Source organism: Mauremys reevesii, linkage group 20, assembly GCF_016161935.1.
Source record: "Mauremys reevesii isolate NIE-2019 linkage group 20, ASM1616193v1, whole genome shotgun sequence".
Taxonomy (NCBI): domain Eukaryota; kingdom Metazoa; phylum Chordata; order Testudines; family Geoemydidae; genus Mauremys; species Mauremys reevesii.
The window spans coordinates 18,743,696-18,771,180 of record NC_052642.1 but is presented as its reverse complement, the minus strand read 5'-3'; the positions used below and the strand labels follow the sequence as shown (position 1 = coordinate 18,771,180).

Below are 27,485 nucleotides of genomic sequence, written 5' to 3'. Positions count from 1 at the left end.
ATAATATTTAATCACATTCATGTTTCAAATTATTGTGCCTAAATCTCATTTTAATTCTCATATACTGAAAAAATACATAATAGGGAGTTTAAAAAAAAAACAGAAAAAATATCTGTGATCCCAACACAAAAGAGGAAATAAAAGGCTTTGATCCTGCAAAAACTCATGCATGTATGTAATTTGATTCCCATGAGTAGTCTCAAGATAGGTACATTCATAAATCTTTGCAAGACCAGAGGCCTATGTACCTCAAATGAACTGTGGAACTAGACTACTAAGAAAGGGCATCTTCCATTCAGACATAGATAATTCTGGATTTTGACTTAACGGAAAACTTTTTTTTTTTTAAAGATTACATTTGAATGTACCTCTACCAAATTTCACAATAACTTCCAGTGAAAAAAATTAAAGTAACTTTTTCTCCAAACTATACTTCTAAAAGATTAACAACTCCACATGGGAATACTTAATGAGAATGCAAACATGCACACACGGACACAGGGGGAAGAAAGCCCTTCATCAGCGGGCTAAAGCAGGTTCTTTTCCAATGTTAAGTGTAATGTTTATGTTACACTAATTGTTTGAAGATGGTTACCCCTCCTTTTTGGAAAAATGGGTTGAGCTCCTTTTTTGCCTTGTTAAAAAAAATAAAAAGCTTTAAAAATACTGTTAAATAAATACATATACAAAATAAATAAATAGCTTTATCACATTAGAAACTAAAGTTGATTAACCTGATTAAACAAAAAGTGTGGGAAGAAGGGCCAGCTACAACAGTGCACAGCAATGCATCAGATTCCTGGTCAAGGAAGACAATTTCAAATGACACTATGCCGAATAAAAACGGACAAAACTCTACTAGGAAAATATTTGTCATTGTTACTCACCTCTCTTAAGAATCCATGCAAACTAGAGGCAGCCACAATATTCTGTACTCAACTGAAACTTCGGGTTCCTTTTATAAAAATCAAACGAACGATTTCTCACTTTCAACAGTTTGATGATCGTATCGTTTTATTGCTACGACAGGTATGGCTGGGGCGGGAATTTTATTCCAAGGGCTCCATCTCACTCCCACTGAAGTGAGTGAAAAAAGGAGCAAACCTTGTAAGACCTTATTTTCAGGCCTGTTATATATTCCTGGGGTGAAAATTGCCTTCTGGGCTGAAATTTCTCATGTTTGTTCACAGTTCAAAAGCGGAACTGCCATTCTGGAAAATTTAGCACAATAAATGGGATAGCCTAATATTTTTTAAATATACTAAGACACAAAGCTAGGGCACGGCTGATGTTGCCTTATTAGAAAGACACTTAAGTGATTTTAATGGGCTTTGAATCAGACCATAAGGGTACGTCTACACTGCAAATAATACCCCGCAGCAGAGCCCGGGTCAACTGACTCAGGCTTGTGGGGCTCATGCCATGGGACTAAAAATAGCAGCGTAGACCTTTCTGCTTGGGCTGGAGCCCAGCCTCTGAAACCCAGCAAAGGGGGGTGGCTTCAGCACCCAGGCTCAGGAACATCTACACTACTATTTTTAGCCCTGCAGCAAAAGCCTCATGAGCCCGTCGGTTGTCCTGAGCTCTGAGACTTGCTGCCATGTTTGTTTGTTTTGCAGTGTAGATGTACTCTAAAGGATCAGGACAGAGGTCTGCTCTTAGAGACGAAACTTGATACAACTAGGTTCCGGGTACTTTGGGGAAGTATACTGAAGCCACAACTTCCTTCCTCCAGGCACAGGGATTGGTAGATTCACAAAGGAAATGGGGTATAGGTATTGTTTAGATAATCCTCAACACATCTGGGGATTGTGGCAAACTGCTCGGAAAGTGCAACTTTGAGCTGTAGCTCACGAAAGCTCATGCTTAAATAAATTTATTAGTCTTTAAGGTGCCACAAGTACTCCTGTTTTTTTTATTAAATCTTACTGTTTGCTTCTTTTTCCTCAATAAAAATAAAGCATGTAGCCTGGACCCTTTCTATGGATGAGGGATGGGATCAATGGGCCTCCTTGGCAGCTCCCTTAAGAGATAGGAGGGGGTGTAATGGGCTGCCCCTCCTCAAGTTAAAGAGTAGGAGTTCTGACACCCGGGGAAAGATATCATATCAGAGTGAATATTCTAAACTGAGTGACATTCTGATTCAAATCACTCTAGAATATTAAGATGAGCCCTTATGCATATTATCTATTTCAGTGTATGAGTCTATTTGTCCACCCTTAGTAAATCAGATCATCCAGGTTGTAAGCACTATGCCCACTAGCAAGCATTTGCAAGAACATGCCCTAACCGTTCAACAAAGCAGCATTGGATTTAGAAAAATCTGTTCATCTTGCTCACTATAGTATTATAAGGATGTTTTCTTGGGGACAGGGTAAATACCTTGACCAGCATCATGGAAAGACAAATTATACTGCTATGAATAGGGGTACAAAAGCAGAAAAATAAAAAACACTACGTAAAGAGGCATATAATGAAGTTGAACCAATTTACAATGGGTAAAAACTAAACTAATTTTGACACTCTGACAATCACTGGTGTATATCAACACACATTAGAACTTTTTATAGCTACACTACAGAAGGCGATCTTTAAGACCACTGTCCCTGATTCACAGCTAGTTTTAATTCAGGAAAAAGAAGAAGAAAAAAAGAGCTATTCTATAAGTGTATAAATACTATCATATTCAAGTAAGTATGGTAGCTTCTAATGTGTGTCTTAAAATATCTGCATTTGAATTACAGGTTACAAATCAAACAGCCTCAAAAATTCTTGTAGGTTAAATGCAATTCATATGTGCAGCTAACCAAACAAAAGACTAGAGCACAGTAACACACAATGCTTTTCTCACCATAAAACTGAAAATACTATGTTACTCACAAATCCAGAGTTAGAACATATACATTCAAATCATGTACATGTTTCAAATGATAGGATTGTCTTAGCAATCACAGGCGCCAGTGTGATATTGTTGCTGGACTGTTTTAATATCCCACTAGGGAACTGTAAAACCCACCAATACGCCTCGTTGGTTAGACTTTGGCTACTTTACACCCACTCCAAGAGAAACACTCCCATGCTCTGAATTAAAATTATGTTACAAAGAAGGAGAATTTTCAAACATTCCATTGGTTCTGAAACATTTTAATATAGTGCCTTAGCATATGTGCTAATAAAGTACTCGTAAGGATGTACCACACATGATTTACTGCTAAAAATATGTGATATTTGTTTTACTACACTGCGCTTTAACAATAAAATTGTTGTCAGATGACAATATCATGCTAATTTAGAAACCACAGAACATCTCTATTCACAATAATTGGATCCACACACTTGTTTTGCAGGCTGAATATAACATCTTTACAGTTCTTTGATGAATTCAGTACAAAAATACATTATAGGATGTACATGTAAATGTAAGGTATACGCTTTTTTGTTGTTTATACATCTAAAAGACTTTCAGTTGGGTTCTTCTAATTTTATTTTCTAAAAAATTTCTTCTATGAAACACTCATAAAAAGTTTTAGTTGTCTTGCTTACAGTCAATTCCATTTTTACTTTTTTTAAATTTTTAGTTATAAAAAGTATGCTTTGTACAGATGAACTAAACATAAGAAGGGTATGGAATCATAAAAATTTAGGCATTGAAAGGGACCTCGAGAGGTATATATGGTGCACTACATTTTCCAAAATAACTAGTGATTTCCAGTGTCCTGATTTTTGGGTGCCCAACCTGTGACACCTTAAAGAAACCTAATTTTTAGAGGGAAGATGCACAGCACTAAAAATCAGGACGCTTTACATTGTCTCAATTTGGGCACCTAATAATTAAGGCACAGAAATTTCTAGTCACCTTTAAAAATTAAGACCTCTCCATCCTTTCTTCTTGCTTTTCCCATTGGCTATATATTCCCATTGGAAGCAGTTACCTATCTCAGCAATTACAATTTTCCAGCACAGTAGTAAAAAGAGTCTCAGGCACTATATAGATGATGCACACTCTTAACACTACGTTGTTTGGAATTCCATTCTCCAGGGTTTTTTAAATCTTCTGGGGACAGCTAGTATGGATAAACTGAACATGTCAAGTACCTGAGTTAAGATTCCTAATTCAGCTAATGGCACCAAAACCTTTGGATGAGTAAAACCTCCTGACTGTAACATGCATCTATAGCTATGGTACCATTAAATGCTTCCAGCCTCTACCATTAGAGAAGGGAAGAGAAGTAAAAGCCAAGAGTAAGCACAGAACCCATGGAAAAAAAATTGTCTAAGTAACAATAACTGTGGTACTACTGTTATCTTAGCTTTCTGTGCAAGGGCCACAAAGGTACTGCCTGCAAGTCCATGCTGTGAGTGAGTATATTAGCAGGTGTGACATTTATTTCCTATTTGTAGTGGGGGGGTTTTAAACCGATTTAATTTTTAAAATAGTTTTTTCAATAGTTACACAGGGCTAGAAAGGTGGGGATCCCCTGAGAATAGTGCAGTTGTGCCTGTTGTAGAGGACTCATGAGTAGTGTACTGCATGTACTAGAGTGATCCTAACCAGGAGTATCATGACAAGAGTGGCTGTGAAAAAAATTAAAATTAGGAAATGAAATAAACTTCATTAAGCTTTTTGAAGGTTTATTTTATTCTTGAGTTGTCTCACCCAAACCCATTCAGATTCACCTATCTTTATGTACAGCATTATGTCAAATCTAGAACACTGATTTCCCTGCCCCCCCACACAACTTCTCTTACATTTCTTGGGCCTTGCCCACCAAAACATAGCAAACCAACAATTGCTTCAAAGGCATTAAACCAACGTTTAACATGCAACATGAGGAAAGGTTAAATGCAACCATTGCAATCTGGACTCTGGAGGTGATGGCGTATCTGAGCAAATCTGACACCACTTCACTGTACAGAGCAAAAATGCCTTATTGTCATGGTTAAACTCTGTGCTCTTTTCCCTTCTTGTGGCTATAACACAAGGAAGGCTGTTTCCTTGCTGAAACCAACAGGAATCTCAAAAGTGCCAACATACAGAACATGTATAATGTGTTCTATCTGGAGATAAGTTTTTAGTTAATATTTTTAACTTACTTTGGCTTCGGTCTCTCCCCTGTGAAGTGTATACAAATGATGTACAGCACTTTGTGATGACGACCAAGGATGTGTCAGTACTTGGAAAACATGGAAATCATGGCCTAGCGTGTCAGTAGTGACCAGAAGCATCCCTGAGTAAAGAAAAGAAAAAGCACAAGGGATTAATCACTGCAGAGAAAGACGTTTAAGGACGTGGGTCTAAAATATCTATCACATCTTCCACTTTGTTTTCTGGCCACACACACACACAAATGGTGTGAAAAAATTATTTCATTCTAAAGGGATTAATTTCATGCAAATGTTTTAATTAATTTCTAAGCAGAAGTTCATTAGAAATCAGACAACTGTAACATTGTTGACCTAAACTGTACAGTCAATTAACTATAAGTCAAGACACTCACGCTGAAAGTTAATATCTCCCATAATCACTATGAAGCACCAAAGTTACTGCAAACTGCAGTTTACCACCCTATAGCTCTCAATTGGGCATGTAAACATTTACTCTCAGCCAATATAATGAAGATTGATGTTTCCAACACAATTCCCTTCTTTCATGCAAGTGAAAACACTATTAAACATAAACTAAAGATAGCCCCTCCCCAAAATTATTCAAAGGGAGCCTCTCTCTCATAAAGCTGTATCACAGAAACTGTCTGATTTATTGCAGGAAAAGCTAGCAAATAAGAGCCTGAGTTTGCAAGTTAAATATTAAGTGTTACCTTCACAGAAAACAGGCACTAATGTACGCTGCTGAAATTATTCAATTAGACTGAAGATCAGCAGAATGATAGTAAGTTGTAAATACTATTTATTTTTTCCTCTCTCTACATGTCAGTCCATAATCCAGTTTTTGGACATTTACAACCACATATTTTAGATCAGCTTGCCATGAGAGTACAATTGTTTATACTAAAACTGAGAGCTTTTTGCTTATATAAAACTGCTGCATTATGGCAGAACTTGAGAAGACTGTATAAGAAATACCTGACATTCATTCTCCTCTACAGTAAATCTGTATTATCTTGCTTATCAAAGTAATATAATGAATTATCACTTACAGTGAGACTGATGTTTAAAGAAGTTTAAAGTGGAAACCAGTTTACTTGAACAGTTTTTTAAACAGACAGAATATCATTAAAATTATTTAAAAGGCACTTTAATGTATCTACAGAAAGAGGAATTTTACACATTTCATGGTGAGTGCATCACTGGAAAAAGTGATGAATGGTGTATTACTAAGGTGTTTGCAGCAACACCATAGTTAAGGTTGAGTTTTTCCACTTAAAGCAGAATTGAAATCTCTTACTATTTCAGTGATGAAATTTTAGTCTCCAAATTTAGCACAATTACTGTTCAAAAGGACAAGTGCATTACCTGTGACATTTTTGTGATGAAATATTATTGACTTGCCCTGAGAAAATAATTTAAAATTCTTTGTATAAATGTGGCCCCTTGTTTCTCTCTCACCCCTCTTCTCTCTGTAGCTAAACAGTTATATTCACAGCTCAAAACCTGTCATATATACACATCATCACATTGCTGATACAGGCCACTTTAAAAAATTTTACTGTTGAAAGAAAAAAATTATGACCTTTAATCATACCTCAATTGAAAGGAAAGATGGCCTCAGTGGTCAGGGAACTAACTTAGGATTAGGATAACTTGGGTTCAACTCCCTGCTCTACCATAGGCTTCCTGCATGACCTCAAGTTATGCAAGTCCTTGGTTCTCCATCTGTAAAATGGGGATAATTCCCTACCTCACAGGCATTGTGAGGCACTCAGATGCCAGGGTAATTCAGAGTGTATAAGCATTTTAAATAAACAGAATTGCAGAGATCCAAGATGTGTTTGGCAGACAAAATACCTGCCTCGGTTTGTCCACTGTAACAGTTGGGCTGGGACAGAGAGGGAAACCACCCTCAGTGCATGCATCCAATCCCTCAAAAATCATATACAAATGCACATTCTTACCTTCAGCAAGATTCTATCCAACAGACACACTTTCAACTGATTCTGAGTGTTGGAAATAAAAGAGTTTGTTGTGGAGCTGAGGAATCTATGTGGGTATTTGGGTATTATCTTTGTGAGGCAAGGCATTTGAGTTGAGGTTGGTCTGCATGTAAATATTGGCTTAACTGAATATTTCCTTGGTTTGCAGAGAATAAGTTGATAGGAAATATAGTTAAAGTTGCTCAAATGCAAGTTAGCTAGTCTTTAGTGTGAGATAACAAATAGTTTACATTAACTCTATTCTGTAAAAGCAGAAGATCTATTTCCCTTTTAGTAAAGTGTGTTATCCCCAATAATAAATACCATCTTCCATGGAGAAAATGTTATGTTCTAGATATAAATAGTGTTCCCTATGTCGGTAGCAGGCTGCCCCAACTAAATGAGTGGGAACATTACGAGACCTGATTCCACTCCAAACACATTCCCAACTCATCCATTTCATCCTCATCCATAACAATTTTACATTTAACAACAAACACTTTGTCCAAACCAGGGGAACAGCCATGGGCACTAGGATGGCTCTCCAATAGGCTAACTTCTACACAGGTTGCCTGGAGAAAGAATTTCTGGAAGAATGCACCAATGATATTTTCATCCGCTAGACAGACCTAAGTTTAAAGTGGAAATCAATTTACTTGAACTGTTTTCAATAGATACATTAAAGTGCCTTTTAAATAACTTTACAGATATTGTATCTACAGATTTCCACACAACTTCAACAACCACCACACATCCATCAAACTCTGTCTAAAATACTCCCACACTAGCAACAACTTCTTGGATACCATAATTAGCTTCAATAATGGAAACCCAACAAACAGCTATATACAAGAAACCCTCATATCACAACATTTACCTCCACAGATCCAGCAATCACCCCAGACACACCAAAAATGTGCTATCTACATCCAGGTACTCGGGTACCACAGAATTTACTCCAAAAAGAAAGTGTGGGAGGCACATCTGAGCACATTTAAAATTCCTTTCACTAAACAGGGACACTCCACCAGAGAAGTAGATTGCATCATGGAAAATGCCACGCAAATACGTGCTTCATTACAGTAAAAAAACCCTCCAACTTCACTCCCCCTAGTTGTCACAAACCATCCCACACTAGAACCCAGATGGGGTATCACCAAACAGTTACAACCCACATTTGATGAGGACTACATCCTGAAAGAAATCTTTCCTGAACCCCCTCTTCTGGCCTTCAAACAACCCCCAACATCATCAAGCTCATCATCAAAAACAAGCTTCCCACAAACCAGGATACACCAACTCAAAGTGGCACCAAACCCTGCCACAACTATGACACAAAACCTGCAGACATATCTCCACAGCTACGACGATCAATACCCCCCCGCAACACACCGTTTAAGATTTATGGGTCCTACAGATGCCTATCACATGTGGTGTATCTCATCCAATGCATCAAATACCCCAAGAACAACTATGTGGGTGAAACCAGACCATCACTGCGCTCTCAAATTAACTCACAGAAAAATTAAAAAAGACAAAAACACCATATCACCAATGGGCAAAACTTTTCACAAAGCGATCACTCCATATCTGACCTCCCAGTACTCATCCTCAAAGGAAACCTGCACAACATATTCAAAAGGCAACCCTGGGAACTTAACTTCATACATCTGTTACACACTAAAAACCATGGACTCAGAGACACTGGTTTTATGGCTCATTTGAAACACACCCCACTGCCTGCTAACTCTTAATTGTCCACTTCATTTTAAGTGGTCTCCTACAGCACGTGTAAACTCCTTATGTTTTACAATCTAATCCTCAACTGTCCACTTGATTTTAAATGGTCTCCCACAACGTGTGAACACCTTATGCGTAACAATCTGTCCCAACTTGTATTTGGCTCAGACACTCATTTCCTTCCCCAAATCTAAAGAGCTTTGTGAAGTTTGAAAGCTTGTACTTTCCACCAACAGAAGTCATTCAATAAAATATACTGCCTCACCCACCTAGTCTCTCTCTCATCCTGGAACCAACACAGTTACAACATTGCAAATAGCTTACACTACAGCAGCTTCAGATAACTCTACCCCTTAACTGAGGAAACACTTGGAATGATTCAATAGCAGAATTAGGTTTTAGGGTTAGGGAATCATTACTGGTCCCATTCCCAAAGCAGACTTTTCCAACTACACACATGCATGCACACACTCAATCCACACATTCACACCCTAACAGAACAACACAGATCTCTTTCTGTAAAATAAATAAATAAATAAAAATAGAAAACAAAGTAAGAGGAGAAAAATAAGATATCTAAGAGAAAAGAGGTTTGAACTTCTACTTTATGGTCTGGTGAGCTTTGTCTCAGACATTGCAGGATGGTGACTGCAGTTATTGGAACCAGCCAATGGAGTAGCTTGGTCACAGAGCTTGCTGCCAGCTAGTGTCTCTTCACCTCTTCCCCATGCGGGCGGCCTGTCCAAGGGAACTAAGGGGGATGCTTGCTTCAGAGGTTGTTGGTGGACTAAGAGAGCTTTGTCTTGACCCTTACTCCCACTTACATACTCTGCCTTTCAACATCACCTTCATAGTCTGGGGGCCAGCTAAGTGGTCCATACACTTTGGGTACAGTCATCACAGCCCAATCCTTGTCAAGATGGAGAGGCTTTGGCCTGAGATCTCTCTAGGAAGTCCTGCTCAGGATGACCATTGTCTGGAAAGATCACTGTTGCAACCTCATGCCATATGATCACTCAGAAGAGAAATTAGGAGTTGCAAGGCTGCCTCCCAGCCTTCTATCTGGCATAAATAGCCACAGGGTCCACTCTTGGCATCACTACCTCTTATAGGCTTAAAACGGCTCACAAAAATAGCCAACAGCCTAGTCAGCCACCTTGTCAGGAGCTCGTACATCCTCTTACATTTTCTCAATACAATGGAAATGAATATAACTGGCCCAGGACAGACTGTCATCCTTGCATTAAAGCAAGGGAATTGAGGAAGCCAATGTGTGACCTCAACTGTGTATAAAATGATGGTTTAGAACCACTAACCTCTGACTTAGAGGCAAAGAACTGCTTTTATATGTTATCAATATAAATTCCATTTATAACAAAACAATTAAAGTTTATGCTGATCCAAAATTCTCATTTGGGCTAGCTGTCTCACAAAGGTCTAATCCTAATCTCTAATCCCTATCTGCCTGTATAGTAATTCATCAGAAACTCTGTGCTGTGAGGGTGTTATCTGTGCATTCTTTGAATGTTATGTGTAGTATTTGAATAAATTACACAGTGAAATGTGCTTGGATATCTGGAATTATAATCAGATCCATATGGTGTAATTAATTTCTTTTCCTACACTGTTTTTCTCCTTTTCTTGTCTTTTAATTTTTTTATGTACTTGCTGAAAGAGTAAAGAAGTGAAAGATAATACAGCATTTTGTGGGGAAAAAGGAGTTAGCCTCCATGTTTCCGTTTTAAAGCAATCTGATTTTGCAGTTTGCTTATCTAACATAGAATTCTGCTGTGTATCACCATATGGAGCAAAGCATATTATTAGGGGATACAAACCTTAACTGTATTAGTAACTTTTTTCAGGAGGTGAAAAAATTACTTTCATAATGCCGACATTTGCATTTGATATACAAGTAGATGCTTGTCTAAACCCCAGTAATGTGCTGGTCTCAGGCATAATACCACAGAGATGCTAGTCCAAAATACATTTTTATAAGACGATTAGTATTTTAAAATATCTTCCTTATTGTTATTCAAACAATAAATCACCGAGGTTTGGAATGTTTGCTTTATTTTTGGTGCACACGTGCACATGTGTATGTGGTATTTTCCTTCTCTCTTTACTTCATAGCAAGGAGTTACAGTTTCCAATTACCACAGCTCTACTATTTAGTTTCTCACTCTAGCTCCCTGCAACAAAAGTACATTGTGTAATTCCGTAACACCATAGTGGAAATGATCCCAACAGAGAAATAGATGAACTTGAATCTTAATTATTCCTTTCATTGTCAAATGCAGGCAATTTTACATTCAGTTTTCTCTTTCAATAGCTTTCGCAAAGACTGTGTTTAGATGGAAATATAGGTTAGCACTGTCATAAATTAATTCCAAAAATGTATTCCCTTATGATGTATTTTGTATGAAAAATCACAGATGAAAAGTGAATAATTCTCCAGGATTTCCTGCTTGTTTTTCAAACTGGCATTAATCCCTGTTTAGCAGATAACATCTGAAAACAATTCAAATTCTTGCATACACATAACCCAGTGAGAATTTGTGTGTAAACCAGATATTACTTTATATGCATCTCATTGCAAACATTTTGATTTTCTTATCCACAACGTGAAGGAAGCAGCTAAATTAAATTAATGACTGTGTTTTACTGTGTGGTTTTTCAAATCCACAGAAAAGATTAAAAAATTCAGTTTAGATATCCTACACACACACACACACACACACACACACACACACACGGTAGTTTATCTTTGTTTTAGCTAACAGATACATTTGCTTTAATTTACAACTTCCTATTTTTCATGCATACTCTTTGGGAAACAATAAACTTCTTTCAGGAAAAAGTTTTAAAAAATATATACATAAAAGGAAAAACTGGTACAGATGTAGACTGTGGCTTAAGAGCTATTTATGCAGTATCAGAAGACTAAACCAGACTCTGGCCTGGCCATAAACTAAACCCACGCCCTAAATGAGGTGCCAAGCCACAAAAAGCATTTGCGTCAACTGGGAATACAAGGAAAAGAAGGACTTCTAATTATAGGGCCTGGAAGCGGAAGCCTAGAGTGATTAGGAGTTTAGGCGCTGCTGTATGTTTATCTGGGAGCTTCCTCTCTCTCTCACACACAGCCTGGGTTTGATAGATGAGGGTTGGTCTAGAGGGTGGGATTGAAGTTGCTGATGGTACACAGAGTTCTCCAAAATCCAAGGAGACCAAGACTGAATATTAAGTCTTCTGTGGCCTTATAGGAACATAAGTCTTTTCAACTAGGCGTCAGCTGGTTAGCCCAAAGGACAAAATTAAAGAGCAGCAAATCTCAGTTGGGTACTTGCTATAAAATCTAGGAAACCTGAGTAATTTAAGCATCTCCACCACATCCTATTTTTAACACCTATCTAATTGCATCATTGTTTCTGATGTTCATATAAATGAGATAAAAACAATTTCACCTTGGGTTAAGTTTCAGGAGTCAATTCACTTTAAATAATGGCATCTTTGAATGCAACAGAAGTCTCCCCCCTTAAACAATGTCATTCTGTAATTATATATTGAAAAATGCAACACACCCAAGGCCACCTGGAGCTGTTTTTAAAAACATTGAGGACCCAATTTTCGAGAAGTCAGGCACACAACTGAACAAATAAAATGTGCATTCTACCACAGGCTTAATTTAAGCATGCAATTTAGCTATCTGCATTCACAAAAGGGCTACTCAGAAGCATAAGTAGCCGTTTGTGCACACAATCATATTAAGATGATGTGAGCAACTGAACGTACTTTTTGAATATGATCACAAATACCATACATCAAGTTGAAAAATTCACATAAGACTGATTGTTTTTAATGGCAGAATTATTTTGCATTGGGTAGGTTTTTAAAATCAAAGGACCAGATCCTCAGCAGGTATAAATTAGCATAGAAGTCAATGGAGCTACATTGATTTACAACAGCTGAGGATCTGGCCCATATTAATTTTACTCTCGAATTTACTATTCTCTCAATATTAGGTACAGACATTATAGGTACTGAATTATTAACTACTTCACTAAAGTGGGCCCAGTTTTGGCATGAACTGTAACTTGGCTGCTTCTATCCTAGTGCCCCTCAAAACCTACAATGGGAGCCACGTATCCACGTTTCAATGTAGGGCCAATGGATATGTGATCCATGGATTTATGAATGTCTGTGCCCTGACCCATCAATAGACTCTATTCATATCCACTCTTCTTTCAGATTATTCACACTCCTGGAATACGCAGTATGGGCTGTGTATTGGGCTGATACTAGCCAGAATACAATCAAACATTAATGTTGCTTCTGAAGTCCATGTGTGTGTCCATACGTGGGACATTTGCCATAGTTCTAGAATTTGGCCCTATAACCAAATTGGACCTATTAAGCAATCAGATCTGATTTTTTTTTATGTGAACCTATACTACCAAAATTATTATACTGGTAAACAAAACACTTTAAAACATCAAAAGCTTATATGTAATCATGAGAGATGATTACACCCTGTGAGCCGATTAATGCAAATCTCGTATCAAGGCTGGACAATTTGAAATAAACATTAGGCTAATTTACCTTGATTAACACATAGTTCAAGTTATGCTTTATGTATTAGAACACTATTCAACATTTTCCTCAAGCGGCCAACTGTGATCCACAGTTGATGGCCCAGTAAATTTTAAATCTTGATCAGGATGGTTTTCTCCCTCCTAAACTGAAGAACACACAATAAGGACAGCTGAGCAAATGAGGGCAAGGAATCAAGGGAACCGACCGTTCTTTTAACCCTGCCCGCGGTTCCCCCCAAAAAGGATCTTAAATCCATGGTCACTACCAGTGAAGTAGCATTCTGGGTTTTTGCTAATTGCAAAAGATTACAGCCAACGATATGCAAACTTTTTTTTACTGATGAAACATTATGTACATTATGTCATTCTCCGTATACTGGAAGAACATCAAGATAAATGTTGGAGAGAGAGGGTGAAATCCTGGCCCAACTGAAGTCAATGTTAGTTCTGCCATTTACTTCAATGAACCCAGGATTTCAGCTATGGTATATAGTTGTTCATTTCTTAGAGTCATAAGTATTTTTATCCTATCCTCCCAGTATACATTTCCAATGAAAAATATCTGCTGTACCAATGTCTCCTCTCTGATTTTACTAATTTTTAACAAATCTTAGAATTCATCAGCAAGCTACTGCATTTCAAAACCGAGGCCAATTACTTCTAATATGAACATAAACAGAAATGTATTCACACATATAAACACAAATCTTTAAGGTTCTCAATGTTTTAATTAAGTACTTTTTTTTTAACCTTTTGCAAATTTCATAGATTTAAAAAAAATCAAAATCGTTTCTGTATTCTTGTAATAAGTGATTTGAGCATCATCCAGAAGAGAAATCACACATATATATTTGCATTATTTGAAATATATATATATATATATATACACACACACACACACACACATAACAGTAGAAGAAAAAGCATGGAAATGAAATGTATTTCAAATAATGCAAGTATAGACCCAAGTGCACTACATTTAAAATACCTACAGAAATGAAAAACAAATAACCCTAAAGCTTCTCTTTTCCTTCAGAGTATGGATGCTAATTCCAATTTCTAGTTCATGAACAGGAGAGTACATGAATACTGACATTGTTTTATAGAAAACGCAAGGACTGAGAGCACACACTGAACAACATGGGAAGGTATTGGGTCAGCCTCATCAAGGCCTTATGTCAAGACAGAGTTTAAAAGCAGTAGTGGAAAACCACCACAACTGGGATGTGGGCACAAACAGTTCTTATAGTGAGTGCCACTGTCTGGCAGCAGCAAAACATGTGTGATCACAAGGGAGGGAAGTGGTTACCCTTCCAGCAGTACAGTAAAATATGCTTATTTGGTATCTTGTTTTGGATCAGAACATTGGTTGAGTAATAAGGAACATTTTGCAGTGCATTTCCAAGCTTTACTCCACTACCTCCATCCCACAAATCTTCAAACCATTCTGACTTGGATGAAGGTGTTGCAGAGACAGGCAATACATGCACTTAGGTACTGGTAGCACTGACCAATAAACTATGGTATGGAATTGGATAGCTTCTGATTTTGAAGAGGTTCCTTAAGTGGGGAGTTCTGGGATATGTTACAGTCTGACTTTGGTAGTAGGTTCAACACTTAGGTGAAAAGAGAGACATGAAGTCAGATGGTTCAGAAGGTAAAGGAATGATGGATTTAGTCTATTTGTAGTAATGCTTAGGAATATTTCTGCAATTTGGGGAGCCTGGGGGGAAATCAAACATATCAAAGATCATATTCCTGGGGCCTCTTTTCAGATGTCTTACTTCCACCAAAATGACATGAAGTTGTACAGCATTCAATTACAAGGCTTCAGATGTTTCTTTTCTTCAATTCATAAACCTCTTGAGACACTTTCAGCATTAAATCCAGAGGGAATGCTGACTGAATTTACTAGTAAATCTATTTTGAAGTAACACATCTATGTCATAGCTACCCGTGATGTGTTAATTCTTTAAAGAGCAATTAAATGAGCCTAGCATTTCCTCTTTTTAGTTACAGTATCTCCTACAATCCCCGCCAGACAAGTGCTAGGTGCAGTGTAATTCTTTTTATTAAATGAAAAATCATCACTTACCTCAGGGGAGACAAAGGTGGGTGGGAAATAAATGTATTCAAAGATGGGTGGGGGTATTGCAATTTCACAGTTACCTACTCCAAGTACTATATTTCTCATTGGTGTCAAGCTAGTTAATCACCATGAAGAGGCAATTAATTTGCCATCATTCAAACCACAGCTCCTGTGCCACAGTAGAGTAGACATTTTTTGAGGGGGGGGTTTAAAGCCTTGTTGTTTACTACAACTTTGTTGTTGTTGTTGTTGTTAAAAAAAGAAGTCCCCCAGTTAACTGTTTCTCCTAATAAGTTAATCAAAAAGCACTGCTACCTGCCCAGATATCTCCTGCATTATTTCCCACCTCTAGCCCCTCCATGTACAGTACATGCCAATAGAAAAGGCACCTGCACAACTTTTTGCAAGTACTGTATACCGTATATCATAACATCAGATGAATTTGAATAGGGTTGTCTTCAGAGGCAACAACTAAAGCTAAATACAAAGCCAGAGCAAAGAGTGGAAAAGCAAAGAATGATTCCAGTTTTAAATAATTGGGGATCAGTCTATGCTAGATAACATAGCATCTATGAGTTGAGATTCCAAGGTGAAGCTTCATCATGCAAATCTGTGAAGGAAGTTCCCTTCATTATAAAAATCCAAACGACAAAAAAGTAGCTAGCTGCATTCATATTAGAGCTGAAATACGTTAGCACTTATTTAGCACTTTTCATTTTAAAAAAGAGATGTCTAAACATTAGCTGATCAATTTGTTTAATAAAACTCAGATTTTACACACTCGGCAGACAAAGGAAAAGAAAAAAAAATCCCTCAGTTAATCTGTGAGGCATTATCAATGCTTCCCAACAATCAAACAAGGTACTTTTCTGCCCACTTGCTCTGATCAATGGGGGAAACTTCTGTTGAGAAATTCCAATTTAAACTTCTTTAACTATTAACCCAAGACCACCATCACATTTCAATATACAGCATTTAAGTAACCAGAGGAATTTCAGGTCTGTTAGAGGTGCAGTCAGGCATTCAAAGGGGTACACAGTTTAATCTGTTTTACTGCAGGCCTAACATTAATTTTCCTGTTATTAATGGATGGAAAAGCTCTTTCCTAGCCAAGGAGGGGTAATTATTTAAAATTTAGATGTGTTGCACTTCACAGCTCTCAGCTGCTCAGCTGGCAGAAGTAACACCCTTGGAAAGCAGATCAATTATTTACTAAATTAAAGAGAGAAAACAGATATTTATAAAACATCAGCTTTTTTTAAAAAGTGCGTTGAAGTTTATGATTTTAATTTCCCATCTGAAAAAGTTTTTCTTAATGCCTATGCTTGCATAATTAACAACACTTTTTTTTAAAGTGTAAGAATGAAATAACTTTGGAGTGTCATCTATTGGCTGGAGCAGTGGACTAGGAATCGGGACTTCTGGGGTCTATTCTTCTCTGCCACTGACTCACTGTGGGGTCTTGAGCAAGTCACAGCCTCTCTTTGTCTCAGTTTATCCATCTGTAAAATTGGCATTTCACTCTCCTGCAAGTTCATAGTTCCTTCAGCCCTCTCTCTCTTCCAATCAGCCGCTCTTTCAAACCCACTACAGACTTCCGCTCTCTTACCAAATCAAATTTAATCTCACCCCTCAGTATACCTTTGATTTCATTTCCATCTACTCCTCCTGTTGCTCCTAATGACGCTTCAAATGACCTTTTTTCCTCCTCCCCTTTTCTCCTCCTTGCATTGTTGGCTTCATGATTTTATTCACTCATGTAGCCCCTACACGCGGAACACGCTCCCATTTCTTGCTCACCAAGATCCCCTCTTTCTCCTCCTTCAAACCGATTTCTTCCAGGAAGCCCTGCTAACATTTTCTCCTCACTAAAAATCTTTCTGCCTCTCTTACTTCAACTGCTGTCTTGTGTCCTGTCTTACACTATAAGCTAACTAGGGTTAGGAATGTGTCCCATTCTAACCTGGTAAAGTTGCTGTGAAAATTTACACTTTGATACACAATAATTATGAATACAGGTGAATGCAAAAATATATATAATTCACAATTCAGTGCTAGTGGCAAGTTGACACAGTGTTTACCTACTGCAACAACAATATTTAGCTTCATGACCACATTTCCAACTCTTGGTTAAGCCTTTGTGTTGAAAATTCATTGTTAAATGTTGTTTCTGTTGCAGCCTCCAAACTGGGTAAGTAGCCATTATAGAATTCGTAGCCAGCATGTATCCCTACAGTAGATGTACAAAGGCTGGAAGGAAAGACTTCTAGGGAAAAGCATCCCCCAACCTGCCCTTGAGGAGGAGATCATGAAGTGTTTGCAACAATATCGTTTTCAGAGACTGTGGGCCCCAATTACTACTTTTAAGTGTTTAAGTGTCTCCTGTAAAAAAAATTCCAAATATAGGATAATTTCCTCATCTTCCCTGGCTACCCACTGCCACCCATTGGATTTTTTGTAGTGTAAATGTTAGCAAAGGGAACACCTTTCATTTTTAACCTATTCCTATCTCTAATGCTGCTTATGGATATGACTGTTTGAAGGTTGCTCAGGCCTAACAATCAGCGCACACACAGACGTTGCCTTGCATGTTTTCAGCTCTATGAAACAGATGAAAGCCTCACTGTTCTCCAGTGGATTCCAGTTACACATCCATGGTATTCCCAAACTTGCCAGCTCAGGAACTGAGGGCAATTGCAAAAATCTGAAACTAGGATGCCCTGTGTGATGTTGCAATAATACTGCAACACAGCAACGTACCATGCTTCTATGGCTTTTTTTTTTTTAAACTGATTCAGGGCCAGATTGTCGCCCAGATGCTGCATGGATGTTCAAAAGAAAGAAAGAGGGGAGGGAATAAGGAGCTCCCCATCCTTCTCTCCTGGGCAGCAGCCAGGTAGAACTGCAATCCCTGTCCTCTCTGGAGTGCAGGGAATGCTCCATCTGTGCAGAGCAGGAGAACAGACATCACAAAAGGGGACGTGGCCAATTCTGTTCCTGATGTGCAAACTCCCATGGCTAGTGAAGAGCAGACAGGACTGGGAGCAGGTTCTATTCCCAGCTTTGCCTCTGTGTCTCTGTGTGAACTTGGGGAAGTCACCAAGGCCTGAGCTTCCAAAACTATCCACTAATTTTGAATGCCCATGTTGGGAGTTCTACTGCAGGGCATGATTTTCACAGAATCATAGAAATATAGGGGTGGAAGGGAAGGGACCTCAAGAGTTCATCTAGTCCAGTCCCTCATGCCAAGGCAAGACGAAGTATACCTAAGACCATCCCTGACAGGCGTTTGTCTAACTTGTTCTTAAAAACCTCCAAAGGCAGTGATTGCACAATAACGCAGACACAATGAGCACCAGCTGTTCCCACTAAAGACAACTAGAGCTGTAGATGTCTCAGCACCTCCTAAAATCAAATTGGGCACCTAAAAACTGAGGCACCCAAAATTAGTGGACACTTTTTAAAAAATAGGCTAGCTTCTACAGGCCTCAGTAAAGTGGAGATAATTATACATACCTTCCTTTGAAATGGACTTGGAGATCTGTGCATGAAAAGAGTGTTATAATAATTAAGAAAATGTTTAGCTCACAAAGTGTTCCTCTGTGTATAAATTAGAAGAGGCAAATTTGTGTTATTCTGAGGTGTTAGTATAAACAAATTAGGGAAAGCATTAGAGTGCTCTGGGAGCCTAAAATGCCTGATTAATACAATTTGCCCACATAGCAAGCAGCCAGGCCTTGTCCATCAGTGTGAGCCAGCAATGCTTCTGCAGTGGTGGAAGATTAGCCACTCTTATAGGCATAATAGAATACACGAGTCAAAAGATGTACACCTGCGTTGTTAGTAGCTATAGTGGACAGCTGGCATCCCCTACTGTAGAGTCATTAGGAATGTTGCCAGCTTGCTTTAAGGAGGAAAAAAACCTCTCAGGTTTCTGTGACGGTCTTGAGAGACAAGCGTCCCAGTAACCTGGCACCAACACTGCCTACTGCCTGGAAAAGTGCTACTCCTGAGTTCAGTGGGGGGTAGGGGAATTTACTTTAGACATTGAAGTTATTCACTCTAAATCCTATTTACAATCCCACTTCGTGAGTCTAATTGCCAGAAAGAGCAGCTGTATCACAATTTTTATAAACTGCACCCTCTTCCTGCCTGCACCACTCTTAACTCCACCCCAACCCTGACTAAGAGAATTTACACCACTGACACACTTACAAATTAATTCCACCAGCAGCCTTCAAATGACTTTTCCACCTCTTTTACATGGTCAGATTCAACCTTCCCTTTTGCCAGCATAAGCCAGGGCCCATAACAGCCAGAAAGTGCAAGGAGGAGCCAGCATAGCCTGAAAAATGGGCAGTACCACTTTGGCTAGCGTGTATCCATTGTCTGTGGTGATTCTGTGCACTCCTGCAACAGCCTCCACCTCCACCAGTGAGGCTCCTAAAGAATCTCCACCACAAACTAAACCTGTGCTTCTCCTATGGGAACCTCAAGGGAGAGCAAGTGGTATAAAATGCACCATCTTTTGCCAGCCAAGGGGAAGTTAGCAGCCTACTGCATCTACCGTAAGGATAGAGGAGAAAAAACCCTTGGACACCCAGGTGCTACATAAATGAACATACAAAATTCATTATTTGAATTTCATGGAATGAAATCAGAGTAGGGACAACAAAATGAATGTAAATTATTTTTAAAATGCTGTTCACAAGCTAGAAGCCATTATGCATCGAAAACGTAGTCTACAGACTATATCTGGCTATTGTGCACACATCCTGGGAACACTTGCTAAAAAGCATGATGAATGCTTCAGATGATCTATAATTATGACCTAAAGTAAATTTTGGTTTTAGAAAATGAAATATCTAAATTGACTTTAAAATATTTTCCCCAGACAATGCTATTGGCCCTGCTCATACATTTTTTACCTAAAAACTTTAACATTAGGAAAAAAGTCTTGTAAGAGTCTCAGTGAACGAATCTCCAAGTCTAATATTTATTTTGTCTAGACAGACAACTAAAACTGAGGCCTTCAAAATTATATTACCATAAAATATTTTATTTCTAGTTAAAGAAGGCTTGGCTTTATCAAAATCTTCATTTACAAATGATATGTGAAGGGTCAGAGATTAACATTTCTCAACTGTCATTAGCCCAAGGAGTCGAGTTTAGCTTCCCTAAAGAGAGTTGCAATCCAAAATGCTAAAAGATAGCGTTTGGTTTGGGCATTCTACCATAGCACTTTAAGCAAACTCTGAAACAGAGCTAATCCAAAGGGAAACATTCATTTTTGTGCTTCAAAACTCTTACAAATCCTAATTTAAGATTCTAAAATGCACCAATCAAGATTAACAGAAGCCATAATCTGTTTTCACCAGCTGCTGTGTGCAACAGAGAATACAAACATTTTCCTACTGAGAAACGTGTTTCCCCTTTCCAAATGACAATTTTCTAATGAACTCCGTTCCATGTCAGGAGTGCTTTCTACAAAAACCAGATATTGCTATGTACACTGTAGTTTCACATTCAAAAACTAAATACACAGAATGAGAGGACAAAGTTTATTGGTTATATCCAGGCCTATTAATACCATTTACCTTAGCAAGAAGATGACCAGCTGTTCAAGGTACAAAGGATGATACAACTGCTTCCTGTCACATTTAACAGCCCAGTGTCATTTACAGTATAAATACTGGGCAACAAATGAAAGAACATCCTTCAGTTTATATTACTATTATTTATATAAACACTTAAATCAATATGATTTTCAAGCTTCAAACACGATTCTTGTTTTCATCCACTCCAAAAGTACTACTAAGAGATTAATTCAAATATATGGGTTCCACATTTGAATTAAAAATTAATATGACCCTTTCAGCAGCACTGTTTATAAAATGTAATTAATAGGATTATTCCTATAAATGTTTCCATCCATCTACAATGGAGAGGAAAATTAGCTAATTTCTCACAAACTTTGCCTGACATAATTTAAAAATCTATTTTATTTATAATTTAGGCCTGCCGGGATTGGGATTTCAAAACATTTCTCTTATGTTTGTCTCAGGAACTGAATTACATACAGCTTTATAAAACTTGCCAAGCAGTGGATTACAATGTATTTGGCAACTAATATACAGCTTTATCACAAGCAAAAATTCTAAAATTTGCTTTTAATTGTGGTAAATTGAAGACGATGTACTAAAATAATAAGATGGTCTAATGCTCAAAGCCCATGTACTTTAATATTACTCTTAAAAGCACGTAGAACAATTTCTGAAGTTGGTTTTAATTATCATAGTTCATAAAGGGCGTTTATACTTAAGAGCTGTCAAAATGAACTGAGGAATTTTGTAGCGTTTAACATGCTAAAATCCATGAGGAATCTTCCCTTTGTGGCCCCCTCAAAATTCCTTTAAGCATGCCCAGTTCATTAATAGAACTGAAAAGTACAGATTCCATGATGCTTATCAGTTGCGTGATTTACAGGCATTATACTTTGAAAAGTCTCACCAATCGTGACTCTGTTTAAAGCCTGAAGGGACTACCTCACACCACCCATATCGAGTCTTGTCCAGATCACAGTACTAAGCCATCATGCTCCTTGCCAACATCATAAATACTGCCATTAAAATATTTGTTTTAATTCCGACCTCAGAGTCACAGCTAATAAACAAGAAAGGCAATGAGAAATTGAAAAACAAACTAAATGCAGCTGTTGGACTGGACGTTTCACAACTGTGTTTAACTGCATCCTTTAATTTCACTTCTATGAATAGAAACCATACAGCACAGATTGCATGCCAGCTAGTCAACCAAGCAGTATTTTCTCTCCAGTTCATTTTGCAGTGTTATTCCGTCATGCGAATTTTACTGTATTTTTAACTTTTCCCTGGAGATTATTCTCTGTTCTGGTCTGCAACACAATGTTGCAACACAATGTTGAACTCATTTTACTATGTACTAGCAATGGATGGCATTTGCATAATTTTTCTATGATCTTTCAGTCTTACTCTCATTAAAAGGTGCACACATTTTTTTTTTGCAAACATTCATGTGTAAAAACACATCTTGATGCATATACTCTGCTGTTTTACAAAGAATGCTTCATAAGATACACAGAATTAGGTATATGTCAGGAGTAAAGTGGCCTGCTTATATTATTTTACAGACTTCCCCAAACTTATTGCAATACATTTTAACAAGTATTATTGTTCTTAATGGGTCTATTATATAACCTATGAAAATAGCTTGCCAGAATGTGCATTTTACTAAAGGGTAAGTAGTTACAACATTAGGACCCTAAACGATCTTGAAAGAAAGCTATTCAGAAATGCTGCACAGAGAGGCGGCCAGGGAGTGTGGGGGAACTTAGCCAAACATTGAAGGTCTGAAGCAGTTTAAAATCAGATGGTGATAAAGTTAGGAAAAAGCCATAAAACTTGCATTTGGAACCTATTTTAAGAAATTTCCTTGGTGCAAATGACAATATTATTATTTTGAGTAAGATAAAACAATGCAAGTTTTACAGATTTAGAAAACCCATAACAATCATATTTCCCATTTACAGGTCAGGGCACTTCCCAGATTTGGCGGATGAAAGGATGAGGAGTGCCAACCTATAAGCTACATACCAACTTCTCGACGATGATTACTGACACAGAGATCACTGCCCTCCAAATTTCAACACTGGTTTTTATTGTATGCTCGTTAAACTTGAAAACCACTTCTCTTTTACACATACTGAGGTCTTAGGTCTGGGCCAGCAGTCTAATCACATGAAAACAGTTGTGGCAGAGTGAATGCTTTAGACCTGAAGTCATATTGCTGGGTGAGGGGGGCATCAGAAAGGGAGTAAAAAGTTTTCAGACAGTCGGATATAAGAATTGCCATAACAGATCAGACTAGCGGTCCACCTATCCCAGTATCCTGTCTCTGACAGTGGCAAATAAGATTCTTAATATGTCTGTATGGAAAGATGGAACAAACAGAACTAGCTTTACTAGGCTATTGCTGACATTAAATTGGGTGACTTTTTTCCTATGTAAATTATAAGAATGTATCTAATAATGCAACTTCATGAATAAGAGGGACATTTGCCTGGCTCCTACAGTCTCTAATCTAGACAATCTCTAGTTTAGTCTAGTCCAGATTATCATGGAACAATTGATTCTATTTGGTAACATGTAATCCTTTTTTTTCCCCTCTCCGTTTTAAACCTTACACACAATTACAATTCCTGGCAGACTATCGTCAGCACATTAAAATCTTGGAGGCTTTTTCGTAAACATCTTAAATTAAATAACTGCCTATGGTGTATTCCTTCCGTTTGTGACCTCCCAAAATTTAGTCCAGGGCGCCTTGATACAGAGTTTACTTAATGAGCTCTTGTCAATTTACATTATGTAGCAAACATTTTTTCCCATGGTACTGTAATAACCATGACATTTTGTAAACTGTTTGTACCTGTTTAAATATTTCATTATAAAAGATAGTTTAACGCTTAATCCCTGCTAACAAAAACTTATTGCACAATATTATCACATTGCATGAAATTCACAGAAGAAAAATCCTGCAGTAAAAAAGACTGTTGAGAATTTTTATCCTAACTCCATTTGAAAGTTCCTGAATGCTGCCTACACTGCAATACTGCGTTTAGACAACACAACAGAGAAGTAAATTGCTGGCGTGCACAACCAAAATTTCCACATAAGTATTCATGCCTTTATAGTCTAAGCAAAGAAAGGCCAAAATCATTGGTACAATCACTGATGGAGACTTGTGCGTGATATGGAAGTCTAGCTAATGCTGACTCTGATCCTAACCTGATGGTCTAGGACCATTGTTTATGCACAGAATGGGAGACCACAGACAGATCACCAATTCGTCACAGTCTTCAAAAGAGAAGTCATAGGTAGATGGCAAAGGCATCCTAAATTACATTGATGTGACCATGTAGACATAAGCGATATTGACCGTATAGCATCTACAACCGCATAAGGGAGAGGCTCTCTTAAGGAGCTCAAGTATTAGACATATAAAGTGGACTGTTATCTGACATCACCACACAATTTATTCACAGGCTGAAATGTTCCAATAATTAAGTTGCAGCTGGAGGTCTTTAATCAGACAGAGACTTGAACTGGGGGGGGGGGAAGTATACTCTTCCAAGCTCTTTCCGTAAGAGATGCGCTTGTGCAGATTCTCAAAATATGATCATACATGAGCTCTCTGGTCTCAACACACATCCCCCTTACTGGTGTCTGAATACACCCATAGGGCTCATTGGTCTTGGCTTCCCCTTGGTGAGCTTTGTCAGTCATGCTGAACTTCTTGAGCTCAGCTGTCGTTCAAAGAGGCTTAGATGCCCTGCTGGCCTCTGAAGCATCTTGAGCTTGTCTCCTTGATTGGGTGAGGGCAGAAAGGGCAGGGGAAGTGGCAGTACTCTCCCCAGCCCACTGAATCATGGTACCAAAATGAGTTGTCACTCACGGTGGATTGTGTAGCTCTTCTGAGTAAATTAGCACCCAGTGACATTAGTGGGGCACATCATACCTTATCATTCTGCAAGCCCAAGCAGACATCACTGTTTCATTAGCTTTGTGAATGGTGTATCTCAGCAACTAGAACAGCTAGAAATTTTATTTACTGCAAAAAATCCCCTCCATCCCACCCAAAACGAGGCGTTGATTCTGTGGAGAAGAAGGCAGCAGCAAGAAAGAAGTGCCCATACGCCATACTGCTAGGTACCAGACTAATCTATGCCCTGAACTCAGATCTGAGTATTTTATACTTCCAGACAGCACCTAGATTATGGCGCTTGGCAATGTAGAATTACTACTTACAACATTTATTGAATTTATTCAAAACCAGATGTCTAAAAGCAGAATGTGAGCTCTTCAAAGCAGGGAGCTTATCTTTATTTCTGTCTCAAAAACATCCACCAACATGTTTGGCACTATATAAATAAAATTGGTGATTTTGATAGTAAAATCTAATAACACTTATGAAAGTAATATCAGTTTTCTATATAAAATGGATATGGAAAATACTCATACAAATTCTACCTACAAAGAGTTAATCATTTTCAATTAGCAAATAAGCCCACAGCATAATGGCTAGGCACCTGCATATGAAACCTGGGGTAATTTTAACTAAACTCTCATCCAAAAACAGTACAAGAGTACTGTATAAGAAATCTGTCTGTTGGCTGTCACAAACAAATGATGGCACCAATGGTGAAACTAAGCTGACATCACAAATGGCAAAGAAAACATGTAAGATGGACTTAAATCTTCTTCGTTTGCATTACAACACAATGCTCTTTCAGGGGAAAATAACTATAATGATCAGTTCAATTTAATTCAGTATTTGGTGTATATCTGTCTTGATGCCCTTTATTGATTATTCCCAACGATGAAATCACAATTACACAGGTAGGAGATAACCATTCTTTTTACTTTTACGGAACTGCTTCCATACTTCAAAATTAATCTATTTATCTTAAAAAATTTAAAGCAGAAAGGCAAGGACAGTCTATAGATGGCCCTGAATTTTGGCAAATTCCAGTAAATTTAGGAGTTCTGTTGGTCAAACCCCCTGGTCATGGAGTTTCCAGTTCTAAGGCAAAAGAAAAACAAACAAACAAAAAAAAACACACACACACACAAAGAACTATGTGCAATTTAATTTTTTGTTAAATAAAAGAATAGCATTTTCTGAATTAGGCAAAAAATGGTGAAGACACCCTACACTGTCAGAATTCGCAATTTGTGCTCCCATGATTTTTATCAGTCCCTGTTATTAAGGCAGTTTTTAAGCTGCCTGTTTTAGAATAAGACATTCACAATACCAACTGCTCCAGCGGCAACCTGTTACTGCCAGCATGCTGCAGGGAGATGTGTTCTGGGATATTTCAGATTCTGTTAAAAATCTAAGCAGCCCACTCAGCATATTGAGAAGTGCTGATTCAATTGCTTATTATTTTATTATCCAAGCAATTACTTTTTTCAAACTTGGTCATGGATCTAGTCCAAAATAAACACTAATTAAATGCCAAGTTTTCCGTTTCAAAGGTCAGCTGTTTTTGAGTTACCTGCATGAAGAAAGCATGGCAATTTGTACAAATGGGAAAAGATTTATTTTTTCAGCCTGTCGAAAAGAAAAGAAAAGAAAAGAAAAGAAAAGAGGCAGAATAGATTTGCCTTAGTAATAACAAAATATCACATTGGCAAAGGCCGGGCAGCAACAGACAAGCTTATGGGGCCTGATCCAAAACCCAGTGCACTGTAGGGAGTCTGCCCACTGTTTTCAATAGACTTGGGATCGGGCCCATAACACGGCTAGGGAGCTAAAGGTGCAGTACATTTTTTTCATTTTAAATAAAAAACAGAAAGTTATTATGCCAAATATCACGCTAGCATTAAACCAGTGACATCAATACTTCCCTCTTCTCCTCTTTGTAGGGCCTTTTCGTAATCTTTGTTCTATAGAGAAGCAAAACTTACGCTATCCCCATTTAACAACTATTTTTATAGTGTGACATTTCTAAGTGTTGTTCTATCACCTTTGATTAAATCATCACAAACTAGTTTAGTACAAAGGACTGCATTAGAAATATTTCTAGTGGATATCTTGGTCATATCACAAATACATTCTATTGACATTCCAGTTCATTTAATAATTGCTTAAGGAGGCTATGCTGCTTAACTTGATCAGCTTTTGTTGCACAGAAACTGTGTTAATGTAATTTATCGATCTTCCTGTATGTTTTGACTTTTGGCGCATTATTACATTTATTTATCAGGTACTCCAAAGAGCTGTACAATAATTCTGTACCTGTGATTCACAATACTTAAATTACTTTTGAAAACTGAATACCTGCAAAGTACATTTTCATGAGTGTGTTGGTACAAAGACACAATGAATATAAATTACTATTTGATTAGTCACAAATCTAATGTAAAAAGGTTCAGTGTC

At 37.8% G+C, this 27,485-nt stretch overlaps 1 protein-coding gene across 11 annotated transcripts in view; it reads right to left on the bottom strand.

Moving 5' to 3' along the window:
• Positions 1 to 27,485, bottom strand: part of BCAS3 (BCAS3 microtubule associated cell migration factor) — a 486,041-nt gene that overhangs the window by 336,948 nt on the left and 121,608 nt on the right. For all 11 annotated transcript variants that reach the window (XM_039507722.1, XM_039507724.1, XM_039507723.1 and 8 more), the window contains one exon: positions 5,095 to 5,228. In XM_039507722.1, the coding sequence (XP_039363656.1) occupies positions 5,095 to 5,228 (134 nt within the window). The remainder of the gene's footprint in view (positions 1 to 5,094; positions 5,229 to 27,485) is intronic.